The 22,305-nt window shown below is 35.7% G+C and overlaps 1 protein-coding gene across 1 annotated transcript; it reads left to right on the top strand.

Moving 5' to 3' along the window:
• Nucleotides 1-6,451: 6,451 nt before the first annotated feature.
• On the top strand, nucleotides 6,452-9,411 carry LOC149847100 (uncharacterized). The gene has a single exon (XM_089998295.1). It carries the CDS (start codon nucleotides 6,552-6,554, stop codon nucleotides 8,730-8,732), a length of 2,181 nt encoding a protein of 726 aa, XP_089854421.1. The 5' UTR covers nucleotides 6,452-6,551; the 3' UTR covers nucleotides 8,733-9,411.
• Nucleotides 9,412-22,305: the final 12,894 nt, after the last annotated feature.

Below are 22,305 nucleotides of genomic sequence, written 5' to 3' on the forward strand. Positions count from 1 at the left end.
CCTTAAATTAAGTAGTGGATTTAGCTAATGATATTTGGATCAAACCCAATTAAGTTGGATATAATCCATAATATTTAGATCAATTTAAGGATAGATTAGATTGGATATAACTCAAGATATTTTGAATCATATATCTTTTGATTAGACCCATAGGGTCGGACGCTTTGAAAAATATCATTATTATTTTGACAAAAAAATTGGCTGATAAGTAGATTATCTATTAAATTGGAGTTCACATTGATGTTCCTCATTTCGAGGGCATCGGAATCGACTATTTATACACCCAAATTGGTGTTGATTTGAGTATTTTATTATCAACTGAAGTTCATGCCTAAATATAGGTTGAAAATTAACATTCTTTAATGTTGAATAAATTTTGTTACTGATTCGTAGGTGTATGATTAATTTAAGACCACCACGACGATCTAAATTTCAAGGGCTATCGAATCGACTATTTAAATGTCAAATTCTGCTAAGTCTTTGGGTCTGTAGACCTCATGGAAGGTTACCATGTCACAAGAGCCCAACCATCGTAAGAAGTTCTTACTTTTATTCTCTAGCTTAGTTAATTTCAAAATTTAATAAGTTAGGACCTATAATTTATCTAGTTGTTTTATTAATAAAATATATTAATAGATATTAACATATTATATTAGAGATGGGACTCTTGTCTAAGTGCATCTATAAATAGAAGCCCTCATAAGGAGGATTAACAATGTTAGTTCTTTCTCTCTCTTCTATTCTTATTAGAATTCTCTATTTTCTTCTTATACATCTTCTTTATTTCTTCCTTTTTAGAGTTTTTTCAGTAGCCATTGGAGCTCCTCTAAGGTTTGAAGACGGACGACGAAGGCCGACTTATGTTTGAGAACCCAATTATGGTAGGGAGTTCTATACTCTACACGTAATCCAAAATTTATGGGTATGAATACCTTTTATTTTTCATAAATATAGACCCTAAATCATGCCTCTCACATGTGGGTTTGATTTAGGGCTATCAAATCATGTGGTTGGAAGAGTTTTTTGAAAGAAAACTCCTCAAAAAAATCATTTTTTATCAAACCGAGTTCTTCAGAAAATAAAATCATAAAAAATTGTAAAAGATCCATGTTAGTTGATTGTTTTTCTAATATTTATATTTTAGTTATTAGATTATAGTAATATTAATGTTCTATAAAAATTTAAAGAATTTTTGTGATCGTTTTCATAAGAAATCATATGTTTTGGAATTCGAGTTTCTTAAAAAAAAAATTAGTATCATATTTCTAGCCTGACACTTGACCAGTAAATTGCTCGTATTTCTCTCGTTCGAAGGAATTTTAATGAGTGGTTTATTGTACTAGAAATCTAACAAAAATTTTCATCTACTATGAAATTTTGAGCTATGGTCATGGATTGAGCACAGATCTGTGATAGTCAGAACAGAAAAGTTTAGGTTTTCACCAAAACGTTCATAACTCTCTCACACAGATGAGTTTTTACGAACGATTTGCGGCATTGGAAAGCTGATAAAATTTTCTACGATTTTAAAAAGTTTTAATTATGTCCATTGTATAGAAATATTTTTATGGTCTCTATAACAGTCAGATAGAGTTGGGATCTTCGCAAATCCAAGACAAGTTCAAGAACCGACCCTCGGTATAAAGTTTTGGTCATTCTTGTAAAAGAAAGATTATATGAGCATATATGGTAGATTATTTTATGTTTAGCATGATTAAATAACATGTTAATGTATAAAGAATCTATGTTTTCATGATTGTTTAGGGTTGATTATGATTCTTGCATAAATGTAATCATATTTGAGTTATTTCTTGATGGTTCTATGATTCTTGGATGTTATATGTTATTGTTTTAGTAAGATTACCATGGGTCTGAGCAAATATTTATTATATAATAATGTAAACATGTTTAAATCATCAAAAATCATGATTGGTATGGATCTTTACCTTGAGTCTTGTCCTTTCTTGATGAATCTTGCATGAGTTTGAATCTTGTTATTTCCTTTCCTCATTTTTATCTCGAACTGTTTTAGAAAAAAATTGATATCTCAATGTTAACGAAGCCAATAAATTCAAATAAAAAATTAAAGTATTCTACATATCAAGGGCATAAATTAGAGTCTTACCTTGCTTCGTTTGAATTAGTATTGAAGCCAAACATCCTTTACAACAAAATATAGATTTTCTGCTCTGTCTGTAAGACTGTTCCGACTCACGGTTTTGGTGGTTGTAAAGACCCAACCAAGATTGATAAAAAAAATATCTGGAAGAATGATAACATATATAAGAGGGTTCTATAAAAAGGGTTTTATGAAAATAGCCTGTTGTCTGGAGAAATTCCCCAAAATGGGGAAAATTTTCTCCAGACAACAGGTTGTCTTATATTTTTCCTGAATAGGGTTTGGTCCCAAAATTTTCCTAATTTTACTATAATGAATTTTTTAGTTCTGTTTCTTGGATTGTTTTTTTGATACATATATGTATTAACATAAAATTGGGACAATGTTATTCATTTTCTGTAGTTTTTAGTGAATTTTTAAAAATTAGGTTAACATAATTCCAAAACTGCACAATGTTATATGTATCATTTATTTATTGTAATTGATGATATGCATGCAAAAATATGAAAGCTTATCATGATGGTTATGAATATGCGCACATGTTTAATGAGAAAGAAGCATGAATATATGATTACATGTGTATTCAAAACTTGTAATTAGTAGTCTCAAAGTGGCTGAATCAACTTTCATGAATTTTGTTATTGTACTGCATGTTAGAAACTAATGCAAGTAAGTGGAACCATAACACTAAAGCATTGGCTTGCTAAGAGCATACTGACAAAAGTTTTTATCAGCAATTTCTCATTTTTCAAAAACTTGCGAAAATTTTAAAAAATTCCATAAATTTTGCATTTTTTTTACAAAATCTTGGCAATAAAAAATTAATTAAAAATATAAAAATTACTTTTTATATGAAAATATTAATAAAAATTATTTAAAAATAAAAAATAGGATTTTTTATGATAAATAGTCATTTAAAACGTAAATATCGCATTTAAATTGCGGTATTTATGTTTTTTTATAAATCTCACGATATTTTGAAAATCTCGTGAGAAATTGCCGTTTTAAACTTTTAGGCAATTTCTTGCGATATTATCGCAAGATTTTCATAAATCTCATGACATTTGTCACACTTTCTAAGAGAGGGTGAGTGATATTATCGGCTTCGTGAAATATCTATTTTGAGTATGAAAAGTTGTTCCTTCCTCACCCACGAAGAGAGGAAAAAACCTTTGCATAGTCTGCATCGTAGAGGGTGTGGAACTCATGAGGAAAATCTGATGCATCAGAATAGTATTGTTGGGAGTCTCTTTCTCTTTTATCATCCACGGGTTGGTGAAAGGTACCCAGCCAGGCCAAAGTTACCCTTGTATGAAAATACTCCTTCTCCATGGTCCTTCATCGGGTAACTGCCTATGTTCGTACCTACAGGGCTAATAAGTGAAACCTAAATGTATGTGCATTAAATAGGCATAACATACATCATATAAGAAAGACAAGGTAATCACATATAAGAATTGAGTCATACATACAAAGGGCTTCTGCATTGGTAAGTTCATACAATTTTTAACTGTTTATGCATCTTTACTTGAGTGGATGATGAATAAATGCTAATTTTTTTAATTGCCTGCTTACTTGAGATATTTGCTATAATTGTTGAACTTTGTCATATTTGAACTATAAATGCATGAAAGCCTGAAGAGATTCATGCTTATGAATTCTAGATTACCTGTTTAGTATAGCTTGGCCCTACTGCAACATGTTTGTCTGACCCTATAAATTTATAATGTTTTTCAAGAAGTGATTGAGTTCACATGCGATAGCGGGAGGTTGCAACAAGGATCTTTCTCAAACCTCTGAAGTAAATGAATAAGGGCATATCAGTTGCTCAGAACTCTGATATATATTGATTTAATTATTGATTTTTATTATTAATGATGGACATGTGAAATCATTTATTTCAATTATGGATTTTTAAATTTTCAAGTTCAAATGTCTATTGAATATGAAAATGAACAAATTGTAATGCGCCAAGTTTTATTCTCATTTGATTTTTTGCTGCAATTTCATAAAATAATTTAAAAGTATTTAAAAAAAATATGATTTTTGGGACTTAAATTTTGGGGTGTTAAAAGGATTCTACCCCAGTTTTGCAACCTAGAAAGGTTTCCAGTCCTTACTCAAAATAGAGGGATTTCAGACCCAGGTCTCGGCTTTATTGGTTGTAAAAACATCGATTTTTTAAATCGAAATGCTGAGATACAATCCAAAGAACAGAAGAAGGTCAACAGAGAATAGTTAGAAAACATATTATTTTCTCAATTTCTATGTGTTTTCGGAGGCCTTAGTGGTGGAATCCGAATTTGCACCAAAAATGTGAAACTTAGATCCAGTCCAGTGGGGTCCATTTTTCAAGTTGTGGGCATTTTCTCCTTCGTCAAGTAGGGATCAGCCACACCAGCAACTTAAAATCTTCAACGTCAAGCTTTAGCTTTTGAATGGTTTTACTGTATACGCAGATCCTTTGAAAGAAACAAACTTGATGGTGTGAGACACCACTAAACACCAAAATACGAACAAGTATGCAAAAGTTAGAAAAAATCAAACTTATAATAATAGACTAAATAAAATAAGTAGACAAAAGGATCTGAATATCACCTCGAGCTTGGTAACCCTTTCCTATGCGACGACAAAAGTGGTGGAACTTGGGCAATACCTCGGCTAAGTGCGGGCTTCAGGAGGCTAAGTGAGACAATGGATCTATACCTAGACTAGGCTCAGGTCGACTCAACTGGACTGGACTTACGTGGGCAGAGTTTGGGTGTTGGGCTCTAGAAAGCTAGATTGGACAGTAGGTGCAACAAAGTTTTTTTACTTAGGTCTTAGATGCTAAATTAGGAAAAGGAGGTCCCTATTTGTCAATTTTAAGATAGGTTTGGATCCTAATATCATTGATTCGAGATCGAAAGATTCATATTTGCACTTAGATGATGTATCAAGATCTTATTGGTTGGAGGTTTGAAGGTCTTTTTTTTATTGATTCTTGCTACTAGGTTGAATCTTATTAGTTGAAGTTACCCAACTTAGGGGTTAAGTAACCTCAAACTAACAAAGTTTAATTAATATCTAAATTGAGAGCAATCCCTAAGACATTAGAAAGGCTTATCTTTAAGAAAAGGAAAGAATCTTCTAGGTGGCTTCTAGGTTTTTTAAGAATATAAGAATCTAGAGGTATGGATGGGGCTTCGAAAAGTTTTTTATCGATTAGATATATGAATTTTGGATCTTCATCTTTTAAATCGAGTCATACTTCAGGTCTATTATAATAGGATAACTTATTTTAATTATAACTTTCTATCCATATGTTAGATCGAGGTGTAGTTTAATGTGTTGGGGTGCTAACATCATCTACTTTAATTCATCTTTTAGGTGAAAAATAAGTGATCAAAAATTCACTCAAAGTTTATTGTACTTAAAAAAAAAGAATTTTACTTACCAAGTTACTTTATTTTAGTTAAAACTTTTTACTTTAGTGGCAGGTTGATCTAATTTTTTTTAGTTAAGATCCTCTAGTTTAATTCATTTTTTAACTAAAAAACCTTACAAATATTATTTTGAATATCAAAATAAAGTTAAAATTAGAATAACTCTAAAATAAATTAAAAAATAAGAAAAAAAAAAACACTCAATTTTGACATATAACTCTTAACATAAAATTACTTATAGGTATCCAGTCAGTACTCTTGTGCACGCATTACTATGAGAAAACGGGATATGCATTGATTTTGGGGGCTTGACAAGTGTTTGCTTCGCCACGGTGGCCTATAAGGAAACACATGGGATGCCGTGAAAAGCTTACTTTTTCGTGGCACAATGCACCCCAGGTGACAAAAGTTTGAAATTTTGTGAACACTGCTCTGGATATATATACATTAACAATGGAAACCGAAATTATCCTGTAGTTACAATTCTTAAGACAATAAACTGGTGAGTGGTCAGCTAACCACGAGGAAAACAGGTGATTTTTTCATTAAAATTCTTATCGTTTTAGTATCCTCGGACTTAGCCAATGTGCGAATGGCAACACCAAAGCTTTTATTCGTTTGTTTTTTGTGTTTTCACGAAAATATGGTTTTTTTGGTTGTACCCAGATTGTTTTATCTTTTTCCAGAAGAAAAAAAAAACTAACAAAACCAAAAATTCTGGAGAATCACGAGCGAGAAGTTCGAGATTTGACTTCTGCGAAGCTCTCTCTCTCGATTTGGTTAGGATTTTAAACGTCGAACGAAAGAGGAAGCTCTCTCGAACGAAGGAACGAAAGGGGGAAGCTTGCACACGTCTCTCTCTCTCTCTCCCTCAATATGAAAGGGGAGAGCTTTCTGTAGCACACGCCCCTCTCTCTCTCAATGAAAGGGGAGAGTTTGCTGTAGCACACGCCCCTCCTCCTCTCCCTCTCTCTCTCTCTCTCATATATATAGATATATATCTGCTGATGCTGGTCGGTCTCAGCATAAGGGCTACGACGGCCATCAAGAGCTCCTTCACGGTACGCATTCTGTTCACCTTCTTCCCTCTTTCTCTTCACTTCAGAACCTTCAAATCGAGCTCCCTCAAATCCCCACATTGCGACGACACCCATCTCGTGAATCTCATCTGCACCACCATCGCCAAAAACCCTAGAGACTTACCCCGCCGTTTTTCACGCGCCCGCTTGAACGATTCGGTGGTCGTTCGCGTCTTCAATTCGATCAAGAAGCAACCGCTGATCGCCCTTCGCTTCTTCCGGTGGGCGGGGCGGCAACCTGGTTTCAAGCCCTCCCCCGGCTGCTTCTGCACCGTCCTGGAGACGCTTGTCGAGGTCGGGCTCACTCCTTCTGCCTATTGTGTGATGGAGGACGTGGTTAGGCTCAATTGCCATGAAATTCTTGACGTATTGGTTGATGGGCATGTGAAATATGATTCCGCGATTAGGATTCTTGATCTCCTTCTGTGGATTTATACGAAACAGTCGATGGTAGAGCGTTCGCTGACTGCTTTTTATCGGATGATTGGAAATGGGTACCTTCCGGATGTTCAGAACTGTAATCGAGTTCTTAGACTGCTTAGAAATCATGGGTTTCCGGAGAAGGCGAGGGAGGTGTATGAATCGATGAATGAATTCAGGATCACGCCTACTGTTGTTACATTCAATACGATGCTCGATTCTTACTGTAAGGAAGCAAAGGTTCAGGCTGCTCTGGAACTTTTGGAAGAGATGCAATCGAAGGGGTGTGTGCCTAGTGATGTTACATACAATGTGTTGATCAATGGGCTGTCGAAGGAAGGCAAATTGGCGAAGGCAGAGGAGTTGATTCATGAGATGTTGAATTCAGGATTGAAGGTTTCAGCATATACATACAATCCGTTGATTTATGGGTGTTTTGCTAGGGGTAATGTGTTTGAGGCTTTTAGATTTAGGGATGAGATGGAGAAGAGGGGTGTTCTTCCTACGGTTACAACCTTTAATACATTTCTCAGTGGGCTGTGTAAGAGGGCGAGGTTGCTTGAAGCAAGGCAACAATTTGAAGAGATGTTGAGGAAAAATCTGAGCCCTGATATTGTTTCTTACAATACTTTGATTGATGGGTATTGCAAAGCTGGGGACTTAAAGGAGGCCTTTTTGTTATTTGATGACTTAATAAGCAAGGGGATGTCTCCTACAAATGTAACATATAATACACTTATTGATGGTCTTTGTCGAACAGGCGAGTTGTCCAAAGCCAGGGGTTTTATGGATGAAATAATCAATCGGGCTTTTGTTCCTGATGTTCTTACATATACTTCCCTTATTAATGGGTGTTGTAAGACTGGTAATCTGGTAATGGCTAAGGAGTTTTTTGATGAGATGGTTGGCAAGGGAATATATCCAGACCAATACACATACACTGCTCGGATTGATGCTGAGATGAAGTTGGGTGACATCCGTGAGGCGTTTCGTTTACGTGAAGAGATGGTGGGCAAGGGGGTGCTCCCTAATTTGATCACGTATAATGTTTTGATTGATGGTCTCTGTAAATTGGGAAATCTGGAGGAGGCTTATGAGCTGTTACAGAGGATGATTAATGATGGGTTTGTGCCAGATTGTGTGACATACACATCACTAGTGCTTGCACATTGTGAGAAGGGTGAACTCAGATTAGCAAGGGATATTTTCAGTGAGATGCAGACGCGGGGCTTGTTACCAACAGTTGTGACCTACACCATTTTGATCCATGCTCATGCACGCGAAGGTAGGCTAGGAGGTGCCTACAGATTTTTCAATGAAATGGCAGAGAAGGGATTATTACCTAACGAGATCACCTACAATGCTTTGATTGATGGGCATTGTATAGTTGGGGGACTTGAGGAAGCTTACAAAATTTTCTATGAGATGGAAGAAAAAGGTGTATCTCCCAATAAATACACATATACTTTGCTTATAAATGAAAACTGCAACCTAGATAACTGGCAGGAGGCTCTGAGACTGTACAGTGAAATGGTGGAGAGAAATATTAAACCAGATTCATGTACTCATAGTGCTTTACTTAAGCATCTCCATAGAGACCACATACTTCATTCAACTCAAGTTTTAGAGAGTGAAGTTTTAGCTGATGCTAATGTTGGAGAAGATCCCAGCTTGTTAGACATGCATTGAGTAGCACTTCCATTTTCGTGGATCCAAAATATGTTGTCACCATACAGTGTACAATTAGGACTTGAGTCAAGTTGACGAAGACACAGAACCTGTGCAATCGATTGTGTACATCTTGCGATGATCAAGTGGCTCAGATTCTTTGGAAGACAATCTTCAGTTTGGATGGATGCTTTTGCCTCATTGGAAATTTGGGTTCTCTTTTGTTTCTATCCTTTAACCTGCAAGGTGGTGATTGCAGCAAATGCTAGTTCAAGATTAGCATGATGATGTGTAACTCTGATTTGTCGCCTTGAGATGGAATAAGGATCTTCAATTGAATAAGATGTTACTTTGTTTCTTCTGAAGGTAATGGAGCAAATGCAAACAGACATGGAAGTGGAACCTTGCATGGACAAACTGCAGTTGATGTTAAACGTCTAATTTATACTACATAAAAGCAGTAGGTATGCTTTAGATACACCTGATTTTCCAAGTGCACTGCTGTTTTTAATAGTGCACCTCATGTTGTTAGTCTTATATTGTTGTATTCATTCATTTATGCTCTTTATTGCCTTCAATGTATAGATATTGGAATCTTTCCTTACTAGGATGTTGAGAGAATGATGAAAATATCAAATGGACCCCTTAGCATGGTGATGTTAAGGCATGGATTCAAGCGATGCCAACCCATGTTCTGTTCGTTTTCCCAAATTCCACATCATTTCTTTATGCATTTTTTTTGCACACATACACCGCTTGTTGGAATTGATTTATTGATACAGACTCATCTTTTGCTTTAGTATCTCTTTCAACTGGACAGTTTTTCAGTTTTGATTTAGACCATGCTTGTTACTTCGGGGCACTTGTAGATTATAGTCACCAATACCCTTCTTGGCAAGGTTTTTCTCGGGAGTTTTTTTTTTCTCAAAAAGTTGTTTTTCTCAGAAAAACTCAGTAAAATATCAGAAGTTTTAAAAAGTTGTTTTTCTCAGAAAATTCTCAGGAAAATGTCAGAAGTTTTAAAATTTGAAAAAATATAATGAATAATGAAAAAGATAAGAAATAATTGGTTTTATATTATTTTTTTGCAAAAATATAAAGAAACAATTACAAAACTTTTTAAAATATAAAAGAAACAAAAAATACTTAAAATGTATAAAAAAACAGATCTGCATCTGATTTTATCATTAATTTCAAAACTGCCTCGTCTTTTTCATCATACTCGTGCCTTAAACCTTAAATTCATTTTCTCTGTCTGCCTCTTTTGGATTGCTGCAGTCTGTATCATTGATTCAGCCTGATTGAATATTTATTTGGAGCAGTTACGGTAGAACAACTCTCGTTGTTTGGGAAACGTCTGATAACATATATCAGACTGATCTGTTGAGAACCGATTAAAAAAAAACTTGTTACCTCATAATACTTTTCTACCTTAGGTTGTTTGTACGGCTGAATTTTTGGCTGGGCTGAATCCTAAACCAAAACAAAAAAGGTATATATATGGAACAACCCCCAGGCTATGCTGAAGGAGATCCTCAAGCATATGTGTGCAGGTTGAAGAGAGCTCTCTATGGGTTAAAGCAAGCATCTAAATCTTGGTTTGAAAGCTTCTCATTCATAATACAGAATTATAGTTTTCGTAGGTGCTTCCTTGACCATTCCTTGTGAACATCTTACAGAAATGAAGATGTGACCACCTTATTACTCATATATGTTGACGATATAGTCATCACTAGTAATTTTGATGATCACATTCAGACGGCGAAAGGTTTGCTAATGCAAGATTTTAAGATGAAAGATCTTGGGGAGTTAAGATATTTTCTTGGTGTTGAAGTAGATAAGAAAGGCGATGTTTTGACTCTTATACAACACAAGTACACTTTAGACTTATTGAGTAAACCTTTGACTACTCTTAGTGCTCTAAATCAAAGGTTAAGTTCGTAGGATGGAGAGATATATCATGATCCCACTAGATATCAAAGCATTGTGGGAATGTTACAATACCTGACGTTCACTAGGCTTGACATTGTATATGTTGTAAATCAACTGTCTCAGTTCATGCATGAGCCGAGAACTGGACATGTGGAAGCTATGAAGAGAATCTTGAGATATTTGAAGGAAACCATTAGAGATGGGCTTGTTTATCAAAAAAGTTGGCCAAGCAAGAGGGGTCATGAAATACTTATACTGATGCAAACTGGGCAGGTGATCCAGATGAAAGGTCAGTTTCTGGTTATTGCATCTTCATAGGAAATAACCTAGTATCATGGAGTAGTAAGAAACAAATGATCGTTGTCAGATCTAGCACAGAAGCAGAATACCGGTCCATAGTAGTTGGGACAACGGAAGCCACTTGGGTGAGGCACTTGCTACATGATCTAGGAGAAGTTGTCACAAGCTCATTATTGTTGTGTGACAACCAAAGTGCTATCAATATTTCTTTTAATCCGATTCATCACAGCCGTACGAAGCACATTAAAATTGATCATTTCATTCAACAAAAGGTGGAAGATAAAGAAATCGTGCCTCAACACATTAAGACTGAAAATCTAGTGGTTGACTTGTTTACAAAAGGGCTAACAAAGCATTATTATTGGTTCTTAAAGAGTAAGTTGTCCATGGTTCAAAACCATGCACAACTTGAGGGAGGGTGAAAAGACATGTTTTATTCTTATATTGGATCGGATCTGAAATAGATCCAGATTCATATTTATGTGTAAACTTATGTTCTGCGCATGTGCAAGATATGTTTGTAATTATGTCCTCTTGTAAAGGTTATTTATGTCATATGTAACATAAAGTAATATAAGAGGTTTTAGGGCATGCCAATCAAAGTGTGGCTGCCGTCAAGAACCGTTCTCTTTCTCTCCTTTTGTCATATTTTTCTTACTGAATAGATTCGTGGTGCCACGTCGATTTCTGTCACAAAGAACCAGAAAGACTGACCTAGTGGATTACCCAATATGGAAGGTATCATATACATTGGGGGATGGGCAGAGCCAATAGGATGAATCAAAAGATACATCATGAACTATGTACCACAACTTTTTACAAGTGAGTGGAATCTTTATGTCCAAAACCCCGATTTCAGTAGTCATTTATTCGGTACCTCCCAAGGATCCTGAAATTTTCTTGTCTTTCCCAAACGAGGAGAAAAAAAAGATTGGTTCAAAGGAAAATGCCATTTTAGAGTTTTATCAAAAATTTGCTTGTGTAGGCGGGGATCCGGTGTTTTCTCATGTCACATTGATTGATCCTGTGAGTTAACAAGTAATGATCTGGTGTGTTGGTGACAATGCAACTATTTCATTTTGCTAGGTGGTAAGGAGCCAGTGCCGCCATGTCAAAGTCCTTCATTTTCTGCCTCACTCAATCATTGTAATCAGGGTTTGGTAACCCAAAGAATGTTGTGACCTGGAATCCTTTGGTTCAGGCAAAAGTTGCTCTGCAACTTGATGCCCTAGATGAGATTTCTTCATCCACATGCCATGCTAGTGCTCTTTCTGCAGTGAGCTCAAGATTTTGGTTCTTTCAGTATTGTCCTGCTATCTTTTATAAGGCAATGGTGTGAAAGGTTCATGTTTTGAAACATGTTCCCATGTTTACATCTTTCAGCAAAATATTGATCATCGTGTGTTTTTAGAATAAGCATTTGCTTCCAAAAACAAAACAAAGCCTGTTAAAATGCTTCAGATATCTTTTGAGAATATAAATTTCTGTTTTATGTTTTTCTTGTTGGCTATACAATTACCTCTTACTAATTCTGCAATCTTCTGATATTATGTGCATTTAACTTGGTCATGTCACTGTATAATCAAATTGCTCACTGTAGCTCTTAGCATCTTATTTGTGTTGACAGAATGCCTATGCATAATGTTGTTTTGCCTCCAATGGTCAAAAGTTTTGAAATTCTTCAAAATAATCACATTTATTTTATGTTGTGAGGTATGAGAACAACTTTTGGTTTTTGGCTTTCTATTCTTGTTTCATTTGTTTATTTTTGAGCTATGTAACATGGACTCTTCTAACAAGGCGCATTGCACCCGCACCGATGCGGGTGCAACTCTTAGACACTGTTTCCTTTGCGCCAGGTGAAGTCAACCACATTGTGTTCAATTATGTTCAAAAGTAGATTTGGTTAACCCTAACCAATTCCAGTTTTATCTATATTATATATAAATACATAAATGCACACACACATACACGTGTGTGTGTATCCTCACCCCCACAACCATTTTTTTTTTAAATTGTCGTGTTGCACCTTCCGCATCTGTATCCACATCCGCACCCGCACCCGCACCCGCACCTGTGACAATTTATTATACATAAGACATAAAGGGAGGAATTCATTATTCTGAATGGATTGATCTGCCTCCAAGATTAGTTCTTTTCATCATCACTACCATTGAAATGCACTTGTGTAGCAGAAACTTGTATTTTTTGCTCTTTTTGGTGGATATTTTTTGACATTATGTTGTTACATTGTTCCTTGTGTATTATTGCTTTGGGTCTTTCACGACACCGTTGATTTTAATTATCCATTATTTTTGTCACGAGCCTATTTATTCAATAAGCCATTGTGGCACGACGGTCTTTCCTTACTGCCACAAGTCTTCTAGTCGCTCACTTGCAACTAATTTGTCACGGGCATAGAATGTTTCACAAACCCGCGATGCGCCAGACTGCCCAGCTTAGCCAGCCTAACGGCCAAAGGCCGCATACCAACACTTTTTCATGTGCTAAATCATTTTTATTGGCCCTGCGCACCCACCTTGTGCGTGGCTACCTAGCGGAAGCTGATCAAACACATTTTCAAATGTGAATTCCATCTAGTCCATGTTGCTTAGTGCATAGACGTTCCATACCAGCTATCACTTTCGAAAAGGGCACAAACTTGCTTTAGCCTTGCGTGATATGGAGCGTATTGCAACTCTATGTGCACGCTGCAGCAAAACCTCACCACTAAAGGAACAAGACCTTGTGGCCCTCAGTCCGAAGGCCAGTTGATGATTGAACACCATAGCGAAGAGCACCACTCAGATTCATTCATCGGTGCTTAGGCATTCACTCGCCTAGCTCCAAGTCATCATACTCGGTTGGAATCACCTAATGTGATCCTTGGAGGAATTAACCCTAACCCACACGTACCCTCATGCGTTCAACTACTACGTGTGGAAAACTCCTGCAAGCTGAGAGGTCTTTAATCAAATCTCCAAATGCAACATCCTCTGATTTGCTGGCACTGCTTAACCAAACAATGTTTCATGTTTGTGCTGCCACACAACGATGCACCAACAATGATATCATTGTCTATCGCGTGTCGTGCTACCATCGCACGTCACCGATTAAGCAAACGCATACCACGTGTTTCTACACTCGATGCATTTTTTATCATGCATAATTTTTACATATAAATTCATACATTTTCATTCATGATCATGTGCAATAATCGTTTAAAAATGCTTGTTTGCAAAGGTTTTCATAGTCTCTCATCAAATAACAATTAGTCATCTTTAAGCCTTTTTGTGAAATTAATTAAGTTTTTGGAAAATACTTTCAAAAAATGGAGTTTGAAATATTTGAAAAATATATGGACTCTTTCTGAAAAATCTTCTAAAAACCTAATTAAAAAGTATAAGTAGTGGGTTTTGAGAGGAGAGGGATGTTTTTCCCCACTAGAGTTCATGCGCCCTCCTCTGCCTCTCTCTCTTTTCCCTCTCTCTCCATTGTTTTTCCTCCTCTTTTCTTCTCTTCTTCTTCTCTTTTTCTTCTCTTCTTCTTTTCTTCTTCTCTTGGCCCTTATCTTCGTTGGTATCTTCTTTCTTTTTCATCGGGAAGGTGTTTGCGATAAGTGGAACAATCACTTCTTCTCAACCCCTCCATTGGAAGCAGCTGCGAGGTGTGCTTCTTCTCCCTCTTCTCTTTATGTTTAGGTGCATAGATTAGATTCCTTGTTTTGTTTTTATTCATCGGATGCATATATCATGAATTATTTTTTTTAGATTCATTGCATATCATATCATATTTTCAGCACTATTGGTTTAATTGATTTCATGCTTTCGTTTTACATATTAGTTGAAATCGAGTTACATCATATAATAGTTTGTTATGTTATTTTCAGTTAAAGTTTTGTCTTAGAAAACACAGCATTAATGTGACGGACGTCAAAGGAAAGAAATTGATTGGCGTGAAGCATTGGTTCACGTAAATCTCGATTTGCGGTAGTGAGTTGTTTACAACATCATATTTAGATTGTCGTTGAATCGTGTGGTTATAAGACCATGCATCTTATCAAAACAGGCACATCATCGGCGTGATCTGACCATGTTGCACGCACTTGATCAGTTGAGTGAAATCTTGAATCACATGTTTTTTTATGACTCATTTAGTTGGATTCAAGAGTTGCACGCGTTCTGATCAGTTTGAACTATTAATCATGATTCAGCATGAGCCATTGCTGCTGCATTGTAATTTTTTATTGGGCATTAACTTCACCCACAACCTGTGTGATTGACGTTAAACCCGATCTTCTTTCAGCAAGTGTGACCCAGATTGATTACATCCCATGAGTGCATATTGTGCTTAATGATGTGTGTTTCTAGTTTAGTTTGTAATTAGGTTAGTGAAGTTTTTATTGTTATTATTCAGCATGTTTCATTCCAGTTAGTTTATGTTAAATTTTTAGTTGTCTTTATTTATAGCATTCACGTTTTCATTAGAATTAGTTTATGTCATGCTAGATATTGTTCACATTTTTTTTCTTGGTGATTAATTAGAATAGTTTGTTTCATTCTTTTATTTGATCATAGTAGTATATAGTATTTTATTAGTTAGTTTATATTTGATCTTAGTTTGTTTCATAAAGTGTTTCTTGTTAATTAGTTAGTTTGTTTTGTTAATATGTCTTTTAGTTAATCGATTTCATATTAGTTCATGTTAGTTATAGAGTTAGTTATGTTATTTTGTCTTGTAGTGTAGTGTTATTTCATAGCTTGTTTAGTGTTTTTGTATTTTTTCATCATACTAACCTTTGATTTTCTCATAGTTTTAAGTGATGAGATATCACTCAAGGTGAGATGATGATTACGCTCACTCATCCCAATGGTAAAGAATCAACAAGATGGAGATTACACTTATAGACTAAAGACATCTTGAGGTCTATCTCCCGGAACACCTCAACAATACTTGGAGTTCACATTCAGCATCTTAATTTCAATTATTTTTTGCCTGCAGACTCTTTTGACACTTTTGAGCACTAACTTGATAGGAGACATACGTTTGTGCAAGTAGTTTAAGCATTGCAAAGCATCTGTGCAAGGATAGAGTGACTCCTCTTAATCGATGATCTAAAGATTATATTTGAAGGTAATGGAGCAAGATCACACAAAGGATCTCTGCTACAAACCTTAGCCACTAACTGAACGTCCTGCTTCTTAATATGACAAAAGCCTAGAGGAGAAGCAAGGTCAAAATAAAAAAGGTTGTCAAAAATGGTATGATGCAAAGGTGTAGAGGGAAGAGAAGTTGGGCTAACGATATCTTGGGAACAGAGGCAACCAACTTCTAGCTTCAAAGCATGACAACCATCAATTGGTTGTAGTGGGGGGCACCAACCTCTTCCTCTTCCTGATTCTCCTGAAGAGTCTTAAAAGCGTTATCTTTCAGATGAGACTTTTGGGATCCATACCTTTTTTGTTTTGTGCTTCCGCTACTGCTACCCTTTGCTAAGAACATGCACATTAGATTTCTTGTGTGGACAATATACCACACAAATATGTGTGCTCGATTTTGCTTCAATACAAAGGTCTCCCTTATATAACCCTTCCAAGACAATGGGGATTGAATCATAGATCTTCGAGTTAGATGGAACTTCAACTATAATCATTGCAAAGTGCAAGCGAACTTGGGCAAGGTCCTTTTATCCACAACAACCAGGTTTCCCTCTAACGCGTCTGCTATCAAACAGAAGACCTTGTTGCACTAATAAGCGGGTGGAAGACCATGCACTCTAATCCATACAGGAATATTTTAATCCTTGAAATTTAGGCATGTTATATACATTTCAAGTTTTCATAAGCAAGGTGCAACCAACAATCATCCACAGTCCTCTCCTCATAACTGATATCTGATCTTCTTGCGATGAAAAATGCACCAGAAACTCACTATCCAGAAGCGCAGAGAAGATCAGATTAATAGAAAACTTTCATCGCTTATAAAGCTCTTGAATATAAAACTCTTGTTCCATTGCTCTGGTAACTCACTTGCAAACTAAACAATGATTGAAGGATTTTCATCTCTCAACACAAAAAGATTGAGGAAGAAGAATAGTGCATTTTTCATCAATCATTGAGGGCTTGGGAAGGTTTTGAGTAGACAAAGACGATGGGAAGCCTACCACTTGGGCCCAATTATGAGAAAGAACAAAACCGCCATTGGATTGACCATCCTAGCTGCCAAGAGCACTGCCTTTAGCAAATAGTGTGTCATTCCCACCATAGCCGCCATGCACCTATGAGTCGAACAAAGCATCTCCAACAAGAGGATGATCCTACTAGGCCAGGTTCAACTACACCAAGTATGGAATACAAGACCTGAGATCCCCAAAAGTGTGTGAAGCGCATTAAACAGTGGACGTCTTCATATCAATTGACATCCCAGACAATGCCACAACTTCAACATGTTGTAGGGAAGCATCGAACACGTCCACCCCCATTGGGAGAGGGGAGAGAGCACTCAACTTGTGGATCTGAAGCCGCCAATGACCTAGACTTTGCCACAACTCCATCGAGTTGTGCATTGGACGAGACCACCCCCCATAGGGGTTTGGAGGGTCGGAGAAGTGATTAAGGGGGCACGGGAGATTGTAGGGAGGGGATAGGGATGTGGAGATTGCATGGAGGGTAAGAGGCAAGTAGGGTGGGAGGTGCAAGGGAGGGCGCAAGAGGTGGCTAGGGGTAGGGAGGGTGTGGGGGGTGGCAAGGAGGGCGAAGGTTTGCAGGGAGGGTGCAGGAGATGTGGGGAGGGCAATGGCATGGGAGCCACCCCCTATTTTTAGCATATGGAGTTTGTTTGTGTTTATGTCACTAAAGGAATTTTAAGATGTGTTTGTGCGGTCTTATCAAGATATACCAGGGTTAGATGCAAATATTGCAATGCAACAATTATCAGCTTTACCAGGTAAAAAGCCGATCAAACAAACCCAACAAAGAATGAGACCAGAACTCGTTGAGTAAGTCAAAATTAAAATTAGAAAGTTGATTGCAGTAGGTTTTATCCGTGAAGTCAAATATCCTATGTTGGCAAATATTGTTCCTGTGAGAAAGAAAAATGGCCAAATCAGGATTTGTGTTGACTTTAGGGATCTAAATGTTGCATGCCCAAAGGATGACTATCTGCTTCCAATTATTGAATTATTTGTGGGTGATTTAACAAAATATCAAATCTTATCCTTTATGGATGGGTTTTTAGGGTATAACCAAATCAAGATGCATCCAGGCGATGAAGAGTTGACAGCGTTCTGAATACCAATAGGTATATTCTGATATACAGTTATGCTTTTTGGATTAAAAAATGCATGTGCAACTTATCAACGTGCAATGCAAGTAATATTTGATGACATGTTTCATCAAATTGTTGAGTGTTATGTTAATGACTTGGTTGTCAAATCTGCAAATAAAGATGATCATATTGCTCATATGCGTAGAGTTTTCTGCAGACTTCGTGGGATGAAGCTTTGAATGAACCCATCAAAATGTGCTTTCGGAGTAAATTCAGGAAAAATTCTTAGCTTTATTGTCCAGCATAGAGGTATTGAAATTGATCCAATTAAAATAAAAGTTATTGTGGACATGCCTCCACCAAGAACCATAAAAGAATTAAAAAGTCTTCCATATCAATTAGCTTATATCATAAGATTTATATCAAATCTTGCTGGTAGGTGTCAACCCTTCTCACATTTGACAAAAAAAGGGGTCCCATTTTTATGGGATTAGTCATGCCAAAATGCATTTGATGCCATAAAATAGTACTTGTTATCACCTCCTGTGTTGTCAGCTCCTATTAAAGGGCGACCTCTTATCCTATATATTGCAGCATTGGATAAATCGCTGGGTGCACTTCTTGCCCAACAAAATGACAAGGGGCAAGAGAATGCTCTATACTACCTTAATCGAGTTCTGCTAGATGAAGAAACTCGGTATTCAACAATTAAAAAGTATTGTTTAGCACTAGTATTTGCCACTCAAAAGCTCAGGCACTACTTACTCACACATGAGATCTAACTAATCTCTAAAATAGACCCCCTTAAGCATCTGCTCTCAAAAACAGTCTTGTCTAGTAGATTTGCAAAATGGACAATAATGTTATCAGAATTTAGCATTTCCTTTGTTCACCAAAAAGCAATCAAGGAGCAAGCATTGGTGAATTTTCTTGTTGACCATCCAGTCCTAGACAATTCACCTTTGTGTGATCTACCAGATGAAGATGTGTTAATTGTAGAAGAAAAGCCTTCATGAAAATTATATTTTGATGGGGCATCACAAAACAACAAAGCTAGAGTTGGCGTAGTATTTATCACGCCCAAAAATGCTATGATACCCCATGCATATACAATTTTTACCTCTTGTTTGTGATCGTTGTAAAAAATTTCTCTTTTCCTTTTAGGAGAAAGAGATAAATTCTCACAAGGTCCACTTGACCTTTTTGAAAAGATTTTAAAATTTTACTCGCCTTCGTTTTTAAAAAAAATATGGGAAGATGGGGAGACGGGGCTCTCTCGTTGATACAAGGTTTAACCGTTTCTGGTGCCTTTACCAGGGGTAATCGAACCAAGGATCAAATTTATACCTTTGTTTTACCTAAATTTGTCTAAAAAATTGTTTTAAGTTCTAAATGCACATTAAATCAGACTTGTGCTATGAATTTGAACTTGAAAATATGTATGCTTTTGAAAGTGCTTCAAAAATTTGGATTTTCCAAGTGATTTTGAAAATAGATTTGAAAATATTCTTTAAGAAATGACTTTGAAGTTCAAAAATCGATTTTGCATTGAGAAATTGGAATTTAAATTGAAAGTTTGACACTGAAGATTTTGAAATTGAATTCAAAGTTAAGTTTTTAAATTTTTAAATCTAAATTGATTTGAAATAGAAAATTGAAATTGGAGTTTGACTTTTGAATTGAGAATTGAATTCAGAAATCAAACTTGGAATTTTGAAATTATATTTGAAATTTTAGGATTTGAAGTTGAAAACCATAATTGGGTTTGAAATTGAAATTGAACTTTGATTTGAAATTGAAGAATTTGAAATCTGAAGTTGAAAATATAATTGAATTTGAAATTTAAACTAAAGAAATCGAAATTGGAATTTTGGAAATGAAATTAGAATTTAGAATTGGAAATTCAAAATGAAATTCGAAATTTGATTTGGAATTAAAATTGAGGATTGAAATGAAATTCAAAATTTAAGAATTGAAGTTTTAGAATGAAAATTTTGAAATTGAATTTGAAATGAAAATAGAATTTGGAATTTGAATTTGATATTTGAAATTGAAATGAAATTTAAAGTTGAAATTTGAACTTCAAAAATGGAAAATTTAAAATTGATATTTGAAGTAAAATCCAAAATTTGCAATTTAAAAGAAATAAAAAATTAGAATTTGATACTTGAAATTAGAATGAAATTCAAAGTTGAAATTTGAAATTTGAAATTTGAAAATGGAAAATAAAATTGATATCTAAAATTGAAATAAAATCAACATTTGAAATTTAGAAATTCAAATTAAAACTTGGGATTGAAAATTAAATTCAAAGTTGAAATTAGAGTTGGCGTAGTATTTATCACGCCCAAAAATGCTATGATACCCCATGCATATACAATTTCTACCTCTTGTTCTAATAATGAGGCCAAGTATATTGCTCTCACTTTAGGATTATCAATTGTAGGTATCATGAAAATAAAGAAACTAGAAGTTTATGGTGATTCAGAGTTGGTAGTCAATCAATTGAAAGGCATATATGAGGTTTAAAAACCCACTTTTGTGCCTCATTACTTGAAAGTAAAAGGTTTACTGAATAATTTTGATGAAGCCAGCCTTACTTATATACCGAGAAGTTTTAATTCTCAGGCAGATGCACTTGCAAAGTTAGAAGTATCATTTGACATCAACAAGGAACTACAAGAAAAAGTCTCGATAGCATTGTATCGCACACTACCAAAAGATCAAGAAATGCAAATTTCAGAATCAAGTCAGCAACATATTCCTAATGCATCTGTGAACATCATCACTTATGTGGATGACACAAACCTGAGTGATGTTGCTGGAGAACAACTTATTTGGAAATTGTATTACAAAGTGATATACCCGCAAGGAGGATATGTTGGCATCATCCTATCTAGGGCAAAAGAGTATTTATATGCCTTCACTCTCACCAGTGCAATAGATTTGTCTTTAGCAAGCTATGAGGCATTAATAGTAGGATTAAAAATGGCTGCAAAAAAAAAGAATTTGGTGTCTCATCATTCATGGATATTATCAAGTCAAAAAGGCACACATCGATGCTTTAAATGGCATTGAATGACCTCAATTTACCATATATCATAGGATACTCAAAAAACTAGCAGATTCATTTGATATCCTAATTTTTGGTATAAATGACCCAGTTTCACTTGATCATGCTCTACAATTAGCTTGATATGCCAAAAAAGCATCGATTTCATAAGAAAGTGAATTCCAGATAAACATAGAAACTCAAACAGTTCTACTTAGGATGTATAATCATATGCCAATACCATTTAGGCCTCATTTCATGCCAAGACATATTGAGCATGAAGGCAATATAATGGGGCAAGCAAGACCTTCTCGAAGAGTTGGCATAGTTAGCCGAGCAGAATATAGAGCGGCCTATCAATCACGGCCAAGTAAAATCGCCTCTCAAAGCATACGAGATAATGTACAATATTCTAAGTTTGTAGAAGTTCAAAGTTCTCAAAGTAGTTGTTCTTTAATCCCCGATGAGGATGAGGTAGCCACAATTAATATGATAACAATACAATTCATTGAAGAGGATTGGCAACAACATATTTATGACTACATACAAAAGGGGCAATTACCTCAAGAGCGAGAAAAATGTATACAAATTAGAAGGATGGCCCCCTAGTTCATGGTGTTAAATGACACCCTTTATCAAAGATCTTATGATGAAATTCTTTTGAGATGTCTTACAAGAAGAGAAGCTACTATGGTGTTACATGAAGTACATCAATGATCTTGTGGTGCTCACCAACTCAGTCCAAAATTAGGTAATCAATTACGAAGAATATGTTGCCAAAGTAACCTCTGTTGTGTAGGTTAGTTTATTTTGAAATATTATGATGTTTATATGTTTGTGGTTCATGCGAATAGTGATCGGCCCAAAGAAAGATTACTATTTGGTCGAGCCCAAACGTATACTTTCAGTAATAAATATGGGACAATCATTCGGTTTTTCATGTGAATAATGAGACGGTCCAAAGAAAGGCTCATTGTTTGACATGACTGATTGTCCATGTTTTGATTACTGTATTGAGAGTATCACTTATAAGTTGACACTTCT

This window comes from Nuphar pumila, chromosome 2 (genome assembly GCF_984573655.1).
Source record: "Nuphar pumila chromosome 2, dmNupPumi1.hap1.1, whole genome shotgun sequence".
In the NCBI taxonomy this organism is placed as follows: Eukaryota; Viridiplantae; Streptophyta; class Magnoliopsida; order Nymphaeales; family Nymphaeaceae; genus Nuphar; species Nuphar pumila.

Bases quoted from the DNA above. Each gene is read 5' to 3' on its own strand.
- LOC149847100 (XM_089998295.1), top strand. From the start codon at position 6,552: ATGCTGGTCGGTCTCAGCATAAGGGCTACGACGGCCATCAAGAGCTCC.